Source organism: Gigantopelta aegis, chromosome 9 (assembly GCF_016097555.1).
Source record: "Gigantopelta aegis isolate Gae_Host chromosome 9, Gae_host_genome, whole genome shotgun sequence".
Classification (NCBI taxonomy): Eukaryota; Metazoa; Mollusca; class Gastropoda; order Neomphalida; family Peltospiridae; genus Gigantopelta; species Gigantopelta aegis.
The window spans coordinates 71,917,603-71,940,151 of record NC_054707.1 but is presented as its reverse complement, the minus strand read 5'-3'; the positions used below and the strand labels follow the sequence as shown (position 1 = coordinate 71,940,151).

General features: G+C 38.5%; 1 protein-coding gene across 1 annotated transcript in view; it reads right to left on the bottom strand.

The window, feature by feature from the left end:
• Nucleotides 1–22,549, bottom strand: part of LOC121381242 (potassium voltage-gated channel subfamily H member 7-like) — a 58,561-nt gene that overhangs the window by 20,078 nt on the left and 15,934 nt on the right. The window contains exon 4 of the mRNA XM_041510468.1: nucleotides 12,401–12,800. Within this exon, the coding sequence (XP_041366402.1) occupies nucleotides 12,401–12,800 (400 nt within the window). The remainder of the gene's footprint in view (nucleotides 1–12,400; nucleotides 12,801–22,549) is intronic.

The window sequence follows — 22,549 nt, the reverse complement described above, 5'->3', positions numbered from 1 at the left end:
CACCCACCACCACCACTCCTACTCAAACCCTACCTAAAACCCCCAATGCAACTGAAAATCCAGGCAACAACCACAGCAAATGGCTAGTTAGATTAAACCCACTCCCACCCCAGGAAACAACTAGAGTAGCACTTCAAGCGGGAAATCCCCAGCTAAACATCAAAGACGTCACAGTATGGACAAATGGATACTTACTAGTTACAACCTCCATCTCGACCAGCCGCTATATCTACATTCTAGGTCGACGACATACGCTCCTGACGTACGAACTTAAACCCACTAAATGTCACCACTGCCAACAATGGGGCCATGGAGCCAACAAATGCCGCAGCCATCGAGAACAACAAACATGCTACAGATGCGGCCAGAAACATGCAAGGAACTCCCGCAACTCCCCCTGCACCCGCACAATTCAATGCCCTAACTGCTTGAGTCGGCACATGGCCCACGACGACAAATGCCACTACTACCAGAAGGCACTACGGCAACTAAACAATAAAAAAGTACTCATAAGCCAACCAAAAGAAAACCTCATAAAACCAACCCCTGTAACAGCCAATATCTCCTACGCGGACAAAGTAAAAACAAACGAAATAACCCAAGTCAGTGAATTAAAATCAATGATTGAAACGCTATTTATTGAAATAAACAACATTAAGAACAAACTTACAAGCCAATAAAACGCTTATCGAAACTAAAACTAGATAAAATAAACCTAAACCTAAATTAACTACGGGATCGAATATGGGAGACAAGTCTCCATACGCCCATACTCATAAACATAACTCAAGTAATAAGGGCCTTAGCGTTCTCCAGTGGAACGCTAAAGGCCTCCATTCAATGGGACATGGTGCTGAACTCATTCAACTAAGTAGCACCAGTAACAACAAGCCAGACATCATTTGCCTACAGGAAACCTGGCTAGGAACATCCAAAAATAAAGCTAAGAAAAATAACACTAAAAATAATCTAACTAAACCATTCAAAATACCAGGATATACAAGCTACTTTAAAAACAGAGAAAACGATACTAGAGATGGACTAGCCACACTAATAAAAAATAATATACCTCATTTAGAAATAAAATTCCAACCTAACAATAATAATCTAGAAATCCTCGGCCTAACCATACAGCATGATACTAAGAGTATCAACGTCATCAACGTATACAGCCCGCCAGGTCCGGGGCACAATAAATTAAAATTAAATGACTATAACAAACTTATTAGCTCGAATAACAACAATAATAATGTAATCATAGTAGGAGATTTTAACTGCCATAGTAGCTTATGGGGAAACCCCACCACAGACATCCAAGGCGACATATTAGAAACCTTCATCAACAATAACAACTTAGTCTGCCTAAACTACGGTAACATCACCTTTATCTCTGATATCAATAGAAGCACTTCAGCCGTCGACCTAACAATCACCTCAAACAATATAGGAGCTAACTCAAGTTGGGAAGTCTTGGAAACTCTTAACAGTGACCACTTGCCCATATTAACCAAATATAATTGTAATGAAACTTTCATAGAAGAAGAAATATTTTCGCCTAAATTTAACTTCTCCAAAGCTAACTGGGCAGGATTCTCCAAAGAATGCCTAAACCTTAAAGTCAATATCGAACTAAATATTAATGAAGCTACTAACGAACTCACCAATGATATTTTAAAAATAGCAAATAAACATATACCAATAACTAAACCCTTTAGGGAAAATCAACCAGTCAGCTGATGGACTGAAGAGATCAAAAGTAAATGTAATCTCAGAAATCGAATGAGGAAAATCTTTAAAAAAACTGGCAAACCAGAATATCACAATAAATACAAAATAGCTAAAAATGAAGTCAGCAAACTAATAATTACAGCTAAACAAAACAGCTGGCAAAAGTTCTGTAGTGAAATACATAATAGAACAACAATTAGGGACATGTGGAAAAAAGTTAAAGCCATCCAAGGGCACCGCGCCATACCCACAGTCCTTCAAAAACATAAACCTGCTCTCTCTAATAAACAAAAATCTAACCTACTCAGCAAAACCTTCAGCAAAAATAGCAGTAACGAAAACTTTCCTAAAGAATTTCTTGATCAATTAAAAAAAACAAAAAACTCTACCCACTAATCAACCAACTGAAACCAACCAGCCCAATAATGATAACCTTGAATTTAACCAACCAATAAACCTAACTGATCTTAAAACAGCACTCAAAGCTAAAAAAAAGTACTGCAATTTGACCTGATAAAATCAGCTATACTCTCTTAAAACATATGCCAGACGCAGCACTAGAGGTAGTGTTATCGCTATTTAACAAAATCTGGAGAGAGGGATCCATGCCCCGAAGCGTGGAAACATGCTGAATGCTTTAGTCTCCCTAAAGCAGACAAGGATCACTCTCTGCCGGGTAGTTACAGACCGATAACGCTCACTTCACATCTATGTAAAACCTTAGAAACCATTATAAATAAACGTCTCAATAACTACTTACTAGAAAACAACCTGATAGCTAATACTAAAAGTGGATTTAGATCTAAACACTCCACCATTGACCAAATAGTTAGGCTACAAAATACTATTAATGATGCTCTCAGGAAATCCAACAAAGTCATCGCCATATTTATATAGGCATTGATAAAAGCCTTCGACATGGTCTGGAGACAAGGACTACTAACTAAACTTAATGATAAAAGGATAAAAGGCAATATGTTCAACTTCATCAATAACTTTATTCATAACAGATCTATAGCAGTTAGAGTTAACGGTCAATACTCAGAAAAACCCAGATATACTAAATGGAATACCACAAGGTTCGGTCCTATCACCAACCTTATTCAACATATTTATAAATGACCTAACTAAGGCACTAAATGACAAAGAAAAACCAAATCAAGCCTCACCACTAAACACAGCACTATTTGCCGATGACTGCGCCATCTGGCGAACAGGCAGAGTAACGTCAGCCGTCTGTAAAAAAATGCACCTCGATATGAACAGACTTAACCAATGGGCATTAAACTATCTGAAACTAAAACCGTATTTATGATCTTTAGCAAAACAAATAAACAAGAAGAAGGCCAACTAACTTCCAATGGCAAACCTATACCTAGAGTCAAAGAATTTAAATTTCTAGGAGTCATATTCGACTCAAAACTAACATTTAGACCTCATATTTTAAACCTAATTAATAGATAAAAAACCCCACTAAATCTACTCAGGGCTATTTCAGGCACGAGTTGTGGAGCGCAAACTGAGGCAATGCTCATGGTATACAAAGCCTGCATACTCTCCATACTGGATTATGGAGCACAAGCCTACAGCAGCGCCACCCCATACTTACTCCATAAATTAGACAGTATTCAAAATCAAGCTCTTAGAATAATCGCTAGGGTACCAGCTAATACTAATGGACAAAGTTTAGAAGCAGAATTTAATATTATGCCACTGGACCACCACAGAAAACTTCAGCACCGTAAGTACCACCTTAAAGTTCACTCATTTGATCATGAACACCCAGTGCAGGAACTTACTCCAGTGGCTAAAAAAGTAGGTGTAACCTTTAAATCTAACTTAAAACTAGGCAACTCCTTTGCTACTACAGCACATAATATAGAAACCGAAGTAGGAATAGATGATATACCAGTGGCAATGCACACCCTAAACCAACCAGTGTATTGCCACACACCTTACCTAGTTAAAACAGTTACGGATAAAACCCCCTTCCCTCCCTTCAAAAACATCTTATATGAAGTCTGTGCCAACGAAAACTACCCGGAGCACACCCACATCTTTACAGATGGCTCCAAAAATCCAGATAATGGCAGGGTTGGGTATGCAATAGTAGAAGAGAAAATTACATGGCACCCTAAATTAATCAAAATTGCTAGGCTGTCAGATAATCTCTCAGTTTATACAGCAGAACTGACAGCCATTTTAGAAGCACTAAAATGGATTAAAAACAAAAAAATACTAAAAAAGTGTAATCTTCTCCGATAGTCTCAGCTCTATCCAATCTATTCAATCTAATACACCAGATATAATCTCAGCCATCTACAGAGAACTAAACGAGCTAAATCAATTAAATTTAGACGTAACAATAGAATGGGTCCCAGCTCATGTAACGAAAGTGCAGATTATGGGGCGAAAAAGGCACTGACCATCAACATTAAACATCAGTAAACTATTCCACTAGGCATTACTGAACTAATCTCAATAGCTAAAAAACATTACATTAATCTATGGCAGGAAAGCTGGGACCAAACAAAAAACTTCTGGCATTATAACATCAAACCTATTGTTTACTCAGTTAGACCTAAATATAAAAACTCTCTAATCGATAAAACAATAATCAAACTAAGAATAGGAAACTCAATGGCACTAAACAACAGTGTGGCTATTGTAAACAAAAGCTCACCTAACTGTCAATGTGGCACGCCAGAAGATATGAAACACTATCTCCTGGACTGCCCATTGCATAATAACCACAGAATGCAACTACTAAAAATACTTAACATTAGCAACCCTGCCACCATAATACCTAATAACCTACTACAACCAGATAAGAAAACAAAAAACGAAATCTTTCACGCGCTCTACCAGTTCGTACAATCTACCAAACCTAAGTTATAACAACCGTCACCCCTTTAGCCACTGGGAACGGAATTGCCACCATGCCGCACTCGACCACGATTAGCATTCCAAACTAGTGGTTGAATACCGGACAGGAGTTATATAAATAAAAATAGGAATAATAAATAAGAAAATATTAACCACTCAGCTAAAATAAACATACTGCCACCAACCCCCCTCTGAAGAGATGTTGCCCCCCTGTTGCACTCGACCTGATTAGCGCTTCAAATCGGAGGGTGGCTCGTGTAACAGAATAGCTAACTAATAGTTAAAGTATAACATATTAAGCTAAGTTACCACATACTCAACCAATAGGAGATTGTTATGTTATAGAATTTATTAAATGTGCATTCTGTATATAAGTTCTAATTGCAATTGGTATCCTCACTTTCATAATAATTAGGAGCCCTTAAAAGGGCCAACACTGCAATACTATCGTGGTCTGATAGTATTGCGAATGCGAAAGAAGTACTTTCGCATTCCCCGGGGATTAAAGTGGACCCCATCATCCAGAAAATCTTCAAGATAATTCGTAGTCATCGGCACCGAGTCCCGCCGGATCAGCTTCTTCAACCCACGGTTGACGGCATTCCGAAGGATATTAAAATGGGCTATAGTCATTTCAGGGACTTCCTAAATACCCCACGGCGGCAAATCTCCAGGAAACACACCCGAGCCATCCCCTCAGTCAAAAAACGTTGACGCAACCTTAAAAGGCGGTCAACTATCTCCTTCGGGACTGTCCCTAGGGCAATGTCATTGCCGCCCAGGTGTATTATCACCAGGGACGGCTGGTAATCCACCACTACCTTATATAACTCCTCCGAGATACGGTCCGACCGCATACCACCTTGACCAAAAATCGACATTCAGCTGAAACACACGTCACCACGTGTGTGCTGTCCTAACCGCCTGACATAGCTGCTACCAAATATAGCCACCTTTTCCATGTTAAAACAAGTAATGGAATATTAGCAATAGCCCGCCTATTTATTACAACCAGACAGGATTAAAAAATACGTTCCACTAATTGGTCAACCACAGGACCAATCAGGGTCACCAAAGCTCCCAACCAGAATAGAACTCACTAATTACACCATCTCTCTTCCAGAAACATCAACTGAACGATATAACCAATGAACGACCGGAAAACTGTACATAACTGAGGACTGCACTTTATGTATGTAAGGTAGTAGATACAATTCCTTTCACAGCAGACAAAGGTGAGTAATAGTCGCTACAAACAGACCAGACGATCGCCAATAGAAAACAAGATACAAGTAAGATTAGCTAACCACTTACCTAAATAACTCGATATTCATACTCCCCCAGGGGGCCCAGGGTGGGACCGGGAAGCATACCTATCGATACTCGTATGACTGTTGTGAATGAATGGTACCTACTACCTAAAAATTATCATATGCAAAGCACTAGGCTTTTAAAAAAAAACTACACTCACACTATAAGGGAAATCCCTTCAAGTTAGATAGCTAGAGTAACCAATAACCTCCCACCCCCATCCCCCACCTCCTTGCATTCACTATGCACTTCAAGGAGAGGGGGTGGGGGATGGGTGGCTTTGATCAGCCGTTGGAAACATAGAATAAGGATTCAATACAATAAGAACAACCATAACACAAAAAATAGGTAAACACGAACACGGCACTCTCAGCACATCATAGGGTGCATTGACTAATGATAACAATGCACTCGTCCATACGCAAAACCAAATAATGGCCCAGCACGTACTCCAATAAGGAGTCGGACAAAAGAAACCGGCTCCGAGTACACCACTGCACTGCACCCAGAAGGGACTGGACAAAAGAATACCAGCTCCTTCCCCCAAACCCAAAACAAAATATATATATATATATATATATAAAAAGCTTATCCAGTCATCCTAGAGGACCTAGGTAAACTGTAGGTTATTGTCTTTATTGTGATAGGTACCAGTATTAAGTTTGTATTACAAGGTTACTGAATGAGTAGTTAAGGGTTAATTAAAAATTAAGCAGTTAGGAATAGAGTTGTAATTCCTTTATTAATTAAGTTCTCCTGGAAGCGTTTCTCAATTATCACCCATTATTGAACGAGTAGTAAGGGTTAACTAAAAATTAACCAGTTAGGAATAGAGTTGTAATTCCTTTGTTAATTAAGTTCTCCTGGCAGCGTGTCTCAATTATCACACGTATGGATGTTGTGTCACGGTGAAGTGATCAGCATATTGTGTAAACTAGACACCTAGAGATTAACTAACTAAGTGATCAGTTCTGGGTTGTTATTATTTGTTGTTGTTAATTAACTACTGCGGCAGTACATTTGTCAGCGTAGGTTAATACAGATTCCAAAGTGTATTGTGTTTTTGTTGTGTTTTCTAGTGAACTAAACGTGCTATATTATATATACTTTATATAAGATCTTATCTCTGATCATACCTAGACGAGCCAGCGGGTATAACTGCCTGTTACAGAGAGATCTAATAGATATACAGTTAGGAGAGATATTTGGGACAATCGTGTTTCATTCAGTTACGGATATTATAGGATCCCCGTAACAGGAGTGAAAATTGGGGCGCTCGTCCGGGATCTGAAACGGGACATGCATATTTAAAAAAGTATTGTTTGTAAATGGGGGCTTTATACATTATTTTTACAAATAATTAGAAGTAGCAACGTTGTTCACTAGAAAATTAATTAATAATAAGTGCGTCATATCTAAACATGGATAAGAATTTGCTGGATAGGCCTACGCTCAGTGTAGTGGAGATTAAGCGAGCACGTAAGGCCGAGTTAGTTGAAATCGCGGGTGAGCGAGAAATTGATTTAACATCAGCTAAAACCTTAGGTGATATAAGGACAATTATTATCGAGGACGTTTTTGGTGATAGTCCTGTTATGGAAGACAGTGAGATTGTTCCAGAGATAGAGATAAATGACTTGAGTATGGAACAACAGTTAGCTTTTAAAAAGCTTGAGTACGAAAGAGAAGAACGTGCATTAGAGAGAGAGAGAGAGAGAGAGAGAGAGAGAGAGAGAGAGAGAGAGAGAGAGAGAGAGAGAGAGAGAGAGAGAGAGAGAGAGAGAGAGAGAGAGAGAGAGAGAAGAGAAGAGAGAGAGAGATAGGGATAGAGAATTCCAGTTAGCAAAATTAAAAGTGGAACATGAGTTAAAGTTGAATACTGAAGAAGTTAGACGTGAGGCAGGAAATGGTTTTAACATGTCGGAGGCTTATAGATCAGTGCCTGTATTTGATGACCAGGAGGTAGTTATGTTTTTCCAACTTTTTGAACGGGCCGCTAAGCAGCTAAATTGGCCGCAGTCTAAGTGGACATTGTTAGCCGTGTCTAAGTTTAAGGGGAAGGCTAGCGTAGCTTATAATTCAATGAAAGAAAGAAGTGTTTTATTTAACGACGCACTCAACACATTTTATTTACGGTTATATGGCGTCAGACATATGGTTCAGGACCACACAGATTTTGAGAGGAAACCCGCTGTCGCCACTACATGGGCTACTCTTCCGATTGACAGCAAGGGATCTTTTATTTGCGCTTCCCACAGGCAGGATAGCACAAACCATGGCCTTTGTTGAACCAGTTATGGATCACTGGTCGGTGCAAGTGGTTTACACCTACCCACTGAGCCTTGCGGAGCACTCACTCAGGGTTTGGAGTCGGTATCTGGATTAAAAATCCCATGCCTCGACTGGGATCCGAACCCAGTACCTACCAGCCTGTAGACCGATGGCCTGCCACGACGATAATTCAATGAGTGACGAGCGAGCAAGTCAGTACGATCTAGTTAAGGCTGCAGTGTTGAGGCTTATGAATTACGACCTGAGGATTATCGTTTACGGTATAGCGAGTTGAGAAAAACGCAGGGTCAGTCTTATAGTGAGTTTGTGACTAAGAAGGCAGGGATGTTTGATAAATGGGTGATTTCTCATCAGGTAGAGTCATATACCGAGTTACAGGAGTTGTTGATCTTACAGGACATTAATAATGGATTACCAGTTAGCTTACGTATTCATTTAGACGATCGTGATGTCAAAAAGATAGAGGAGGCAGGCATAGTGGCAGATGATTACGTGTTAATACACAAAGCTGAGGCAGTACAGGGTAGCTCTTTACAACAGTGTGATAAGAAGAAATTTCAGCCAGGTTTTTCCCGGGAAAGTAACTATCGGGGAGAGTCATCTAGTTGGTCAGCTAGTCAGGCAAGGAATGCACCTGGTGGGCAAAGTAAGGATAAGCCTGCATTATCAGCCAATGCACGAACGTTTCGTCCACATTGCAGTTACTGTAAAAAGGATAACCATCTTGTCGGGGACTGTTTTAAAGGGAAACGCGATAATGCGCAAGTGGTCGGTTTAGTGAGGTCAGCTCCGTTAGTGAGAGTTAATGGTTAGTCCCATGGCAGAGAAGGTAAACTCGTATGTGTCCACTGGTATGGTTTGTGATGTGAAACAAGAATTGAGTCCTAAGGCAATATTAATCTATCGAGATACCGGCTGTAGTCAGTCGCTGATAACGTCGGAGTGTTTAGCTGGTATTGAGAATTCAGATACAGGACATAGTTTGGCCTTAGCCTTAAATGGTTGTCCGGTTACATAACGTTTTCTTGTGTTCGAAGTTTGTGACGGGACCAGTCATTATGGGTGTTGTAAAGGACTTGCCTGTTGAAAACATAGGAGTTTTGTTAGGTAATGATTTGACTAGTCAGTGTTGTCAGCCGAAATGTGACCAATTGTTAATTAAAGACAGCCCTTTACTAGTAGGAGAGAGTGAGGTTGATGAGATTAGATATCCTGCGTGTGTAATGACTAGGGCTATGGCCAGTAGGGTAACACGATACCCAGAGGATATTTGTGATTTGTCTGATACGTGTGTGAGCCATGAAATTGGAGTGGATGAGGTTATCAGTAAATTGGTAGATAAGTCAACTGACGAATTAAATGTGGTGGAACCTGTTGATCTCCCGCAGAGGGGAATTGAACCAGTTGTGTTTGATAGAGGGGAATTACCTTGTAATAGACAAGAGTTAATTCTAGAGCAGGGGGCTGATCCAAAATTGTTGGCAGCTCGCACTACATTGTTAACAGAGGGTGAGATGGAGGATCAGATGTCAGGTTATGATATGGACAAGGGAGTATTAATAAATAGGCGAGTTAGAGATAGGAAGGCTAGGAAGCAACTGAGCCATGCTCAGAGCAAAATAAAATCAGTGTTTGATAGGAAGGCTAGGAAGCAACTGAGCCATGCTCAGAGCAAAATAAAATCAGTGTTTGATAGGAAGACTAGGAGTCGGGAATTTAAACCAGGGGATAAGGTGCTGCTGTACCTTCCCATTAAACGGGGTTCATTGCAGAACAGGTATTTCGGGCCCTATGTTGTGCACAAACGGGTTAATGAGACAGGGTATGTGATAAACACTCCTGATAGGGTTAGGAAAAGTAGGTATTGTCACATCCATTTGCTAAAAGGTTATTTTGACAGACTGCCGATAGTTACATTGTTGCCTGTCCAAATTGAGAGTCACTCTATTTCCTCTGATGACGTCAAGACTGCAGAGATCAAATTAACCAACAGCCAGATTCTAGCAGACTTGAGCCCCCAGCGAGAAAAGTTGACTACGCTGATACAAGACAATGTTTACATTTGTCAGGACCTTCCAACGGTTACCAACAACTTAAGCCAGGATGTGCGCTTGGAACCCAACGCTACACCAATTCGACAGCATGTCTATCGGAGAAAACCTGGAAAACGTGCGACACTGAAAAAGAAAGGAACGAAGTTCCAGTGGTCAGGTGAATGCGAGATGTCATTCAACCGTCTCAAGCAGATGCGCTACTCGTCTCCCGTGATGGCGCACCAGACTACCGAATGCCGTTCAAGCTAGCTGTGGATGCCAATGACGTGGGAGCTGGAGCTGTGCTGTTCCAGGAAGACGAAAATGGACTGGAACATCCTGTAAGTTTCTTCTCCAAAAAGTTTGACAAACACCAGGTGAACTATTCCACTATAGAGAAGGAAGCTGTGGCCATGGTACAAGCTCTGAAGCATTTTCAGATCTACGTGAAATCGGCAGTGCATCAAGTGGTGGTCTTTACTGATCATAATCCGCTCACTTTCATTCACAGAATGAAAGCAACCAAAAGAAGAGATTTGAGATGGAGTCTTCTTCTGCAGGAATTCCCAATTACCATTGAACATATCAAGGGCACATCCAATGTAATCGCTGATGCCCTGTCCCGAAGTTGAATGTGTTGACATTCTTGATTTCTGTTTTGTTTTTATATATATTATATTTGTATACCAGGGACTCAGAGACTCAGTGTGATTACTGGTAGTCACCTTATTATTACATATGTTATAAATGCCCGGATGCGTCGGTTAACGCACTTTTTGTTTTAATGTAGTATATTTCCCTATTCCTAGAGTAGAGGAAATATCCTTTTTGAGGTGGGTGTGTGTGACGGTATATGCTTTTAATTTCTTTTCGCCTGTGGCGATATTAATTGTTTTAGAGGGCCGTGTGCAGTTCCATATGCACTTAAGCCCAGGTGGCCAGTAGTTACGTAATACCCCCGCGAGTGCGGTTTTTTAATAAATAGCTAGGGTTTTAGAGATATCGGGGAGAAACATAGGAAGGCTTCCATGGATCGCTGTCCGTCCGGACTGGTAAATAATTTTATTTCTGCTCTGTGTATAACCTTGATGTAATTGATGTGACTTTAAATATTTTAATACTGTATTATACCAATATTATTTAGACGGTGCTGCCGGTCATCTGACGCAGTATACTGTAGGCTCACCGTTCTGATATATAATATATATATATATATATATATATATATATATATATATATATATATATATATATATAAAGCTTATCCAGTCATCCTAGAGGACCTAAGTAAACTGTAGGTTATTGTCTTTATTGTGATAGGTACCAGTATTAAGTCTGTATTACAAGGTTACTGAATGAGTAGTTAAGGGTTAATTAAAAATTAAGCAGTTAGGAATAGAGTTGTAATTCCTTTATTAATTAAGTTCTCCTGGAAGCGTTTCTCAATTATCACCCGTTATCGAGTAGTAAGGGTTAATTAAAAATTAACCAGTTAAGAATAGAGTTGTAATTCCTTTATTAATTAAGTTCTCCTGGCAGCGTTTCTCAATTATCACACGTATGGGTGTTGTGTCACGGTGAAGTGATTAGCATATTGTGTAAACTAGACACCTAGAGATTAACTAACTAAGTGATCAGTTCTGGGTTGTTATTATTTGTTGTTGTTAATTAAATACTGCGGCAGTACATTTGTCAGCGTAGGTTAATACAGATTCCAAAGTGTATTGTGTTTTTGTTGTGTTTTCTAGTGAACTAAACGTGCTATATTATATATACTTTATATAAGATCTTATCTCTGATCATACCTAAACGAGCCAGCGGGTATAACTGCCCGTTACAGAGAGATCTAATAGATATACAGTTAGGAGAGATATTTGGGACAATCGTGTTTCATTCAGTTACGGGTATTATAGGATCCCCGTGACAATAGAAATCTTTCCGCCGATTCTGTTGGCCTATTAAAAGCCTTGTCTCAATACAAAAACCCCACTAAAACATAATTAATTAACTATGCACAGCCCAGCATCATGGCAAATATAGATATCTTTTCGGCGTTTCGGCGTTTCGGTTAGCCTATTAAGCACCTTCACCTCAATACAAAAAACCCTGAAAAAACCCCCACACTAAAACATAATTAATGAACTACGTACAGCCCAACATCATGGCAAATATGGAGAAGATCTTTTCGGCGTTAGTGTTCGGCGCGACGTTCCCGAATCCGATGCTGGTCAGACTGGTGAACGTGAAGTACAGCGCGGTGATGTACTTGGACCGGATGGTGGGGCCGCTCGTCGTGTCGTTGGCGTAGTAGGGTTTCTTCATCTTGTCGGCCAGGTCGTCCAGCCAGCTGACGTGCGCGTGAAGGTGCTCGCGCTCCATGTTGGCGATGGCGTAGAAGATGCAGGCTAGCCAGTGGCCAATGAGCGTGAAGGAGACCATGAGCAGGAGCAGAACGGCCGCTCCGTACTCCGCGAACTGCTCGATCCGCCGGATCACCCGCAGCAGTCGGAGCAGACGAGCGGTCTTCAGGATTCCCGTGACGGTCATCGTCTGCGAAATAGAAAGAAAGAAAAAAATCATTTATAGTCCTTCCCATGGGGAATGCTTTTTTTTCATACTATGAAATTTACTACAAATTATTTATTTCTGAGCCGATTGTTTTCTAAATTGTACACAAAAATAGTTGTTATTTAAAAAACACTTTTACTTTTTTTCTTACCTCAAACTAAACTTAAATTATTTACAAAATACATATTTGTAGGAGGATGGGGCGGACTATAGATGCCAATTTGTGCTAGAAATGAAATGAAATGGGAAAACAAGTATCATTAAAGATTGAATTCCTATACCGTTATACCCTGTGTTTGAAATACAGCAGTCGCTTAAAAAGTAAAATATTGTGACCTCATGGTCGTTGAACGTTTAGGGTAGGTAGGCTATAACATTTTTTAAATTCCTAAAATCTGTCAAACTGGTCTTGGCAAAGAGCAATAAATTAACATTTCAAACAAATGTTGCGTCCTATCACTGTTTTCAAGATTAGTAGGTGGAAAAAAGAGTTTAGGGTCGGCGAAAATGGCTAAACAAATTATTATCGACTGAGTAACCGGAAGCACACGTATTTCCTATTAATCAGTGCAAAGCGGTTACAAGCAAGCCTGCCACTGGGACGATTATGTAATCCCCTCAGTTCATTTCAACTTAATTTCGTGCTTATATTCAACTAAGATTCAAGAACATTGTCCTGGGCACACATGTCAACTACCTGGACTGGGTTATAAAATGGATGGTTGTTTAACAGATTTGAATGCTTAGTCTAGATCATTTGAACTGTGTGTCGTTGATTAACGAAATGAAACCACATGGTCAATGACCAGACATATTAGGTAACATTTACGAAGCCCGTTGTTCTTAACCTCAGGTGTTCAGTGGCGGATCCAGAAAATCCATTCGGGGGATGACATGAGGCGGAATGCCAAGGGAACTTTGTGGGAGGTTTGAAGGGGGATCGTAAAAAAAAAAAAAATTAATATGTAATAAAATTATGACTGTCGCAAAATTTAGGGGGGGGGGGCTGGCCCCCTAGATCCGCCTCTGGTGTTTATACATTGTACAGACAGACATACAGACATATATCTTTATTTACGTCTCACCTCATGTATAGCACACATGTAATTACATTTAAAATAAACATATAAAAGTACATAAGGAATTCCATAGAATAAACAAATATTCACATTTATACTAAATATAAAAACCAAAGATATTAATACTAATATATGTATATATGGGTACAATAAACGAAACATACAAATTAATATAAAAAAATATAAAAAGTCTCTACATCTCGGTAAAGTTAAAAAGCAGGTTTTGGCTGTTATAAAAGTAAATTTTGCTTCAGACAGTAAAAAACAACAACCCCCCAAAAAACACACACAAACCCACCCACCCACAAAACAACCCCAAACAAAACACACAACCCCCCCCCCCACACACACACACACACACAAAACCGCAAACATCTTATTAAAATCAGATAAAGACATAAAATCTTTAAAGGTATAAAAATACATAAGCCATTCCATAGGGAATTATGAGAGACGATATATACAATAAACAAATATTCACATATATACTAAATTTAAAAACCAAGATAGTAATAAATGTATGCAAGTTACACGCGTGCAAGGCATAAACAGGCTTTGTAAATTCGGTTTATTATTCCTAATCCTCAAAAATCTATGCAACTGATTACCATCACATGCCCCCCCCCCCCTCAAAAAAAAAAAAAAGAGAAAAAGGAGAAAAAAATTTGAAAAGAGCCCCTCCAAAGACAACAACTCCCCCCCCCCCCCCACCCCCACCCCAAACCCACACAACAAAATAAAACCAACACAAAAGCAACAAAACGACAAACAGTTAAATAAATATATGTTAGCATTATGTCTATACAATCCATTCTGGTACACAACGATCACAGCTGCGCAACGTCAGAAACCACCATTTAATTCCTTGAAAGAGAAAAAAAAATTAAAGAAAAGAAATACGCAAATTAGGGGATGCCTGGCAGCCTACTATGTTCTATTGAACAAGGAAATAATAAAGAAAGGTAATGACATTATGTCGTCTGCTCATCATTATGCTTTGTCACCGATAAGTACAATAATTCCATTGTCTAGTAGACATAAATCTTTGTTAGCCTGAGTTCGGGGTCTAAACCGTAGTCTAGACTTTAACTTATAAAACTGGCCTGTCATTTGATTTGAGACTCCAGTTTTATAAGTACCAACCCTAGCCTGGTTGTCATCATCATGATCATTAACATCACCATCATGGTGGCTACCGGCCTCGGTGGGGTAGTGGTTAAGCCATCGGACTTAAGGCAAGCAGGTATATCAAAGGCCGTGATATGTGCTATTCTGTCTGTAGGATGGTGCATATAAAAGATCCATTGCTACTAATGGACAAAATGTAGCCGGTTTCTTTTCTAAGACATTATGTCGAAATTACCAAATGTATGATATCCAATAGCCGATGATTAATTTAATAAATCAATGTGCCCTAGTGATATCGTTAAACAAAACCATTTTGTTATTGTTAATGCCGGTAGATAACTGGGTTCGCATCCCGGTACCGGCTCCCAGCCAGAGCGAGTTCAATGACATAATGTAAGGCCACTACACCGACTTCTCTCTCAATCACTATTAACAGTCTACCACACATACAGTTCAGATAGCTGAGGTGTGTGCCCAGGACAGCGTGCGTGAATCTTAATTGGATATAAGCACAAACATAAGTATAAATCAATACCTCTACCGATACTGCTCTTATCTCCATTCACAGCCGGAATTTGACTGCAGACGTGCAGATTTTGTGGAGTAAGATTCATTGGCTGAACAAAATTCGCGGGACATAGTGTAAACACATGGTCCTTTGATTTAATTACAGTTTCCAAAAACAGCCCTCGAAATTCAGATAATTTCGCAACAGCTTTTTGTGTTGGCACTGCTGATTGCCGTAGTGAATTTCGAGGGCTGCAAAAGTATGTTTTTGTGGGCGTTAAATAGTTTTTAAACATTCGCCATCGAAAGACATTTTATCCTTCAAGCACTATACGTCTTGTCAAGATGTGATGACTAGACACATTTTGATATTTTCGGTCACTAACCAAAAATATAGTTATGATCAGCAAAGAAATGTTGTATTGTTCAAAGTTACTTATTCTTTTATTTCTAGTAGATTGTTTTGATTTTCAAAAAACATTTTGAAGATAATTTTTACTTCAAAAATAAGAAATATATCGTTGCGATTTTGTCTTGGTGTATAGAAATTGTAGCGACAAGGTATTCAACGTGTGTGTACTAGTACTCTGGAAAACTGTAAAGTTATTAAATAAATGGTTCGATCCATTCATTTGTTTGTATTAGGTAGGATTGTAGGACAAATAAAATACCCACTTACTGTCTTAAGATATCAGCTTTTTCCTGCGTAGGTCGAATCGGGTATGCCGCTCGGCAGAGCCTCGGGTATTTGCCATTCTAACCGTCGCAGGATAAAGACGATATCTTAAGGTTATAACAAGTTATTCTCTATTTATATTAATGTTATAGGTCCCCTATGTTACAAAATCCGAGACCCAAGCTTGGTGAAGTAATCACAAACTATTTCTTAATGCTCGACAGATCTCGGAGAAAAACAGAGAGGAAATCGTTTTACCGAATAGACGAAATACTAACAATGCTTAGGAATATTAATCGATTTACTCTGTCCAGTATTTAGGACAGAGAACGGAGACGTACATTACCCTTTCCCTGCTGAGTGGTGTTTTGCTCCTGATTACTGCATTTATATCAATCCAGACGTGTGATTAAGGGTAACTAAAGTAACGAAATGACAAAACGCAGTGTATACCGCGTTGTTTTGCACCACTTCACACAACGAATACCACTTGGAGTGTGCATTTTCTATGTTTGTGGCAATTAAAGTAATCGCACATCGTAAGTATGTTTAATGTTGTGTTTATTTAATCCCTCAAGTAATGGCCATACAAGATCACTCATATGATTAGCTATAAGTCTGTTACGTACACAACAACAATAACAACAACAACAAAAAACCCCAACAAAAAATGAAAAACAAAGAAGAAACGAAACGCATACAACATCCCCCCCCCCCCAAAAAAAAAAAAAAAAAAAAAAAAAGAAAGAAAGAAGAAAAACGAAAAGAAAAAAAAGAAAGAAAAAAAGACAAACACCCAAAACAACAATGCTACAAAAAGACAAACACCCAAAACAACAATGATACAAAAAGACAAACATCCAAAACAACAATGATACAAAAAGACAAACACCCAAAACAACAATGATACAAAAAGACAAACACCCAAAACAACAATGATACAAAAAGACCCCCCAAAAACAAAACAACCCAAAAACCAAAACCAACAACAGAAAACCCAAAACCCGCCACAACAAAAAACTAAACTGAAAAATCAAACAGAAAAAAACAACCCAAAAACAAACACAAAACAAAACAAAACAAAAAACAACAATAAACACAACCAGAAAAAAAAACGAAAAAAAAACCCCCCAAACAAAACAATTCGCATGGGTCTCGTAAATACTATGACTATGATAGGGTTATTTTGGTTGTGTCAAACTTGTAAAGTTGATAATCAGGGCCCGTTGCTTCAAAGTCTCTGTTTGCAGATCTGAGCAAAGTCTGGACATGACCTTTCATTTGACCCACAAAGACGTCACCAGCTAATGCCTAGCAACAGGTAAACAAGCGAAAACGCATTGGGTTTAAACGTTGACGCTTAATGTCGCCAGATAACGTAAGATCAAATTGTAAATGTAGTAAGATCTGGAGCCGGTTGTCAACATGTTAATTAGCTTAACAAAAGTGGTCAGTAGAAATGTTCAAAAGTAAGGACTGAATTAATACAAATAACAATTGAAAATATAATGCTGAGCTTTGATTTACAACAACCAAATCTATAGTTTATTTTGCATTTGTGAACATTAAATAGAAAATATTAGACACATCAAGGGTTAATTTAACTATGCTATGAACAACTGGACCCCGATTTAATTAAAGTATTAAAGTAACCGAAAGTGGCAAATAATGCTCTTTTTTATCTGCTAATTTTCGAGAGTGGCATGTCGTGTTTCGATTCTTATAGTGTTGATGAAAACCTAATATAAAAGCAAAACTAATATACACAAGACTTGTAGTTATTTATCAATAAAGTTCTGAAATGCCCCAAAAACATTTTCATTTCGATTATAAACTTAATGCTATTTTGTGGATCGTATTTTATTCAACACAATTTAGTTTTTACAAGAAACAGACGTCGTATGAGTGACAATATTTATTAACCCAAGGCCTAACATTATCTTTCTTAATAAACTCTACTATAAGCCTGCAACAAATTCTGTCCTAGTTGACAGCTTGTGATAAAGATTTCGTTTTTTTCACACAGAAAACAAATCTGTCTCTCTCTTGCAAAATTGCATCAATGCAAAGATTTAGTGTTGTAATTTCCTGAAATCCGAGATTATTTTCCAGTCCACTGAATTAAGATTCATCTTTGCTTTCGTCTGTGACATTTTAGGAAGTGATACACTACATGGGGGGCGATACCGAAATCCCACAAGCAATCCCGGAGATGACATTAACAAAAAAAGGATATGCGAATGGGGATAATTTATTGCGAAACGTTTTAAATGGCATTGATCGCCGTGGTGTAAAAGGAACAAACCGACGCGATCCTTTTAGCACCAACCAGATGAGCGCTTCTGTTGATCTCAAAGTGGTTTTATTGGCTGGTAGGTCTTAGAGCAGAGAGAACGCTTTCTCCGGTATGAAGTGGTGGCATCAATCACAGTTACAACGGTTCTGTTGAGAATTAAAACACAATAATATCTCCACAAGACTGTCCATTAAAACGTCAAAACGTGTTGCGCTTCGATTTCCCTCTGTATCCAAACAGTCAAAGTGGAAACCGTTTCTCATATCTACTTGCCGTGTGTATTTTATGACTACAAAGAGGTGATTTAAATAATGCAAGACTGAAAAATCAATTATTAATACACTAGAAAGAGTGCGTGTGTCCGTGTATGTATGTGTGCGCCCACACGGGCACGTGTCTTCCGGATGCACAATATTGACAAAAATCAAAACTAACAAAACCCCAAATGCGCGTATGTTCAGTTGTACCATATTGACAAAAATGAACACCATCAAAACCACAAACCCTAATTTATACATACTCTATTGTTGCGATATGCATTACAAAAGAAGTAAACGGTGAAACGTTTTGTTATTGTTGTTGATAGTGATATGCATATGTCTGTTTAAATGTAAATTTTGACTTGTAAAATGTCTCTTAATATGACGTAAAATATAACCAAAAAATCCACTTATATGAAATGAATACAAAATAATACATTCTGGTTTACAGAATAATTTTTATTAAGTTATCAACATAATTTTGGTTTGTGTGTTATGCATTTTGCACTGTTGAAGCCCAAAAAGGAAGGGTTGTTAACAACGAAATGAACTTAATAATCATCGACTATTAGGTTTACAATAACTGACGATGCCTTCCGAATATCACAAAATGTAGTTTATCCACTAGAATCATGAGTCTAGATAATCTAGGAGCTGAGATAATATAGGAAAACTCCTCATTTTGAGAACGGCATCTTAAAAGTCCAAGTTGACCACTAAATTAGCATCTGGGAAAGTGACAACATCTGTTTTCTGATTGGTTATTCCATGAAGTTTCCAAAACTGTACAAGTTTGTAAATTTCAAAACATGTATAGGTTTGTAAATTTTCAAAAGTTAAAATCTGATCCTGGACATGGTGAACCTGACTAAAATGATCTTGTATATACTCTTTCAGACATGCCAGGACATACCACGATCTTAAATCTTATGAACCGTGGAGCAAAGGTTAGAATTATTGATTGGAACAGGAGTTTGAAGTAATAAATTGATTAATTGATGGATTATGGATTGATGGATGGATTGATGGGTGGTTTTATCGACGCACCTGCACGATCAATATATCATATGTTGGGTATGAGAGGTAAGATTCACAAAAAGGAAACAATTTACAAAACCAATCCTGCCTTTGTTTAACTTCTTCAACATCAGGTTATTGATTCACTTTTGTTTACATAGGTATTTTTAAATGTTATTGTTCATCACCCTATACATTTAACTGAACTAAGAACAAAGCCTTAAAACATCAAAAATATACAAACAAAAACATCGTTATAAAGTGTTATAAGTTTATAACTATCAACATACTGTCTTTCCTGGGCGAGAAAACTTGGCCAATACTGTTTACGCCTCGATGGAATGTTATCGCCAACGCATTTGCAAACTGTCGTTGCACCAAATCGCTGTACGCTTTTTATGGCGCACAGATAATTAAACATGCAGTCGTAACCATAAAAAGGGCCGCCAGCGTCAGTTAATTTTACAGCTTCTTCAGCTAAAATGTAAATGCGCGTGTCAAAAGCTTCTGGTTGTTGCATCGAAATCCTATAAAAGAGCGGTTGCGCATTTACGGAATTAGGAATTTGTTGCTAGAAACGTTTTGTGATATTTCTATAAACGGATAACAAAAAGTACCAAGCATAAGATCTATTCTTCTCAGTTCATATACATATTATTTATTTTTCTCAAATGCTATTAAATTGCTGGGTGTTTTTTTTCTGTTTTGGTTTTTGCTTCGGATTTAAAAATTTTTTTTTACTATTACGAGCATATACTCCTTTCCCAGTAATATCTTTTTGTTTGTTTGTGTGTGTGTGTGTGTGTGTGTGTGTGTGTGTGTGTGTGTGTGTGTGTGTGTTTTTTTGTGTGTTTGTGTGTATAACAGTTGTACAACTGACATAATTTGAACGTGCCATATTCTAGTAAACAACAGTTTTAAACGTTTCTTTTAGAAATGCAAGATTCTCGAGTCTCTTTTCCACGGTTTTAAATATATTTTGTATATTCTGTATTTTAACATTTTACACGATAACACTTCTGTTAACGATTGCAACGTGTGAGCACGTCCACATTTACATTACTGAATCAACATGCAAAATTCCCTAAAATATTTTAAATCAGAAACAGTCCCAGTTTATTGGAAATGTGTGCGCGAAAGCAATACAACAGAACATTTATCACAACATCATGACAGAACCACGTGAAAAAAGTCCATTATTGAATACAGCAGTTATTTCTGTTCTCATGTCAGCACGACTCAAGAACACAGCGTTCACTAATGAAGAACTATTGTGTTGGTCAGAATAAAACCCACGGATTTCGCTAATCTCTCCTTCCAATGGACTCTCCTCAGTTTGCTGCCATTGTTCAGATGGTACAGACTAACAAAAGACTTTTTAATGACTGTAATTACATATTAAATATATCTTTCTGCATAACATATCAGTACAGATATTCTAAACAAGAATCTGTATTTAGTATGTATGTTTTGTTTTGTTACACTTTTATCAGTCAACAACATCTTAAAATGACAGCGAACTCAAGACATTCCTGAGTTTGCTTTATTGTAAGATGTTTCCGACTAATAAAATATTTCTACCATTAAGCTTACATATTCATTTCTTTAGTGAATCTCTTACTCGTTTATTTTTCCAAAGGTTTAAATGAAGCAACGGACATGCTCATCTTTCGTGAACACCTGATATCTTCACTGTTTTGACAGTGATTCGTGAGTACATGTGATCACAGCTGTATTTAGTCCAATGGCCTCTGTCCTGTTTTAACTCGTCTGCGAGTGGCAGTCCCCTTTGTGGCTATGCGAGAATGTATTGTCCAGCAAAGGATCTCCTCGAGAGTGGCAGTCCTCCTAAAGACGAGGAACCAGATAGAGAATCACAGAATCAACCACTGTTTTGCCAAATGCTCATTGGACTCTGCATTTTGCAGAGATATGCATTGATGGAGGATAAGGGGCGGGACGTAGCCCAGTGGGTAAGTGCTCACTTGATGCGCGGTCGATTTGGGATTGATCCCCGTCAGTGGGCCCATTGAGCTATTTCTCGTTCCAGGCAGTGCACCACGACTGGTATATCAAAGGCCGTGGTATGTGATATCCTGTCTGTGGGATGGTGCCTATAAAAGATTCCTTACTACTAATGGAAACAAATGTAGCGGGTTTCCTCTCTATGACTGTCAAAATTATCATATGTTTAACATCCAATAGCCGATGATTAATAAATCAATGTGCTCTAGTGGTGTCGTTAAACAAAACAAACTTTTTTGATCGAGGATAACGGGTTTGTCGTTCAGACTCTATGTACGCAGGAAACAAACCCAAACCCCAGTAGATTACATTTATAGTTCATTATCTAAAATGTCAAAAGTTTAGACTTAAGCCTTGTAATATAGGTTTCCATAAACAGTTTTACATTTGTAACAACGAAGACCTATTTCTCAAAAGTAATTGCTTTACCATAATGCGTCAAATTAAGGCCATACATATGCCAACCTATGAGGTAACTGAAACATTTCAGTTATGTGTGAGATATAATGTAATGGATGAAATAAACTTAACACTGTATCGCTTTCGTTGGAACTTATGCTCGGTCGGTGTGGGATCGATCCCCGTCGGTGGGCCCATTGGCCTATTTCTCGTTCCAGCCAGTGCACCATGACTGGTATATCAAAGGCAGTGGTATGTACTATCCTGTCTGTGGGATGGTGCATATAAAAGATCCCTTGCTGCTAATCGGAAAGAGTAGCACACGAAGTGGCGACAGCGGCTTT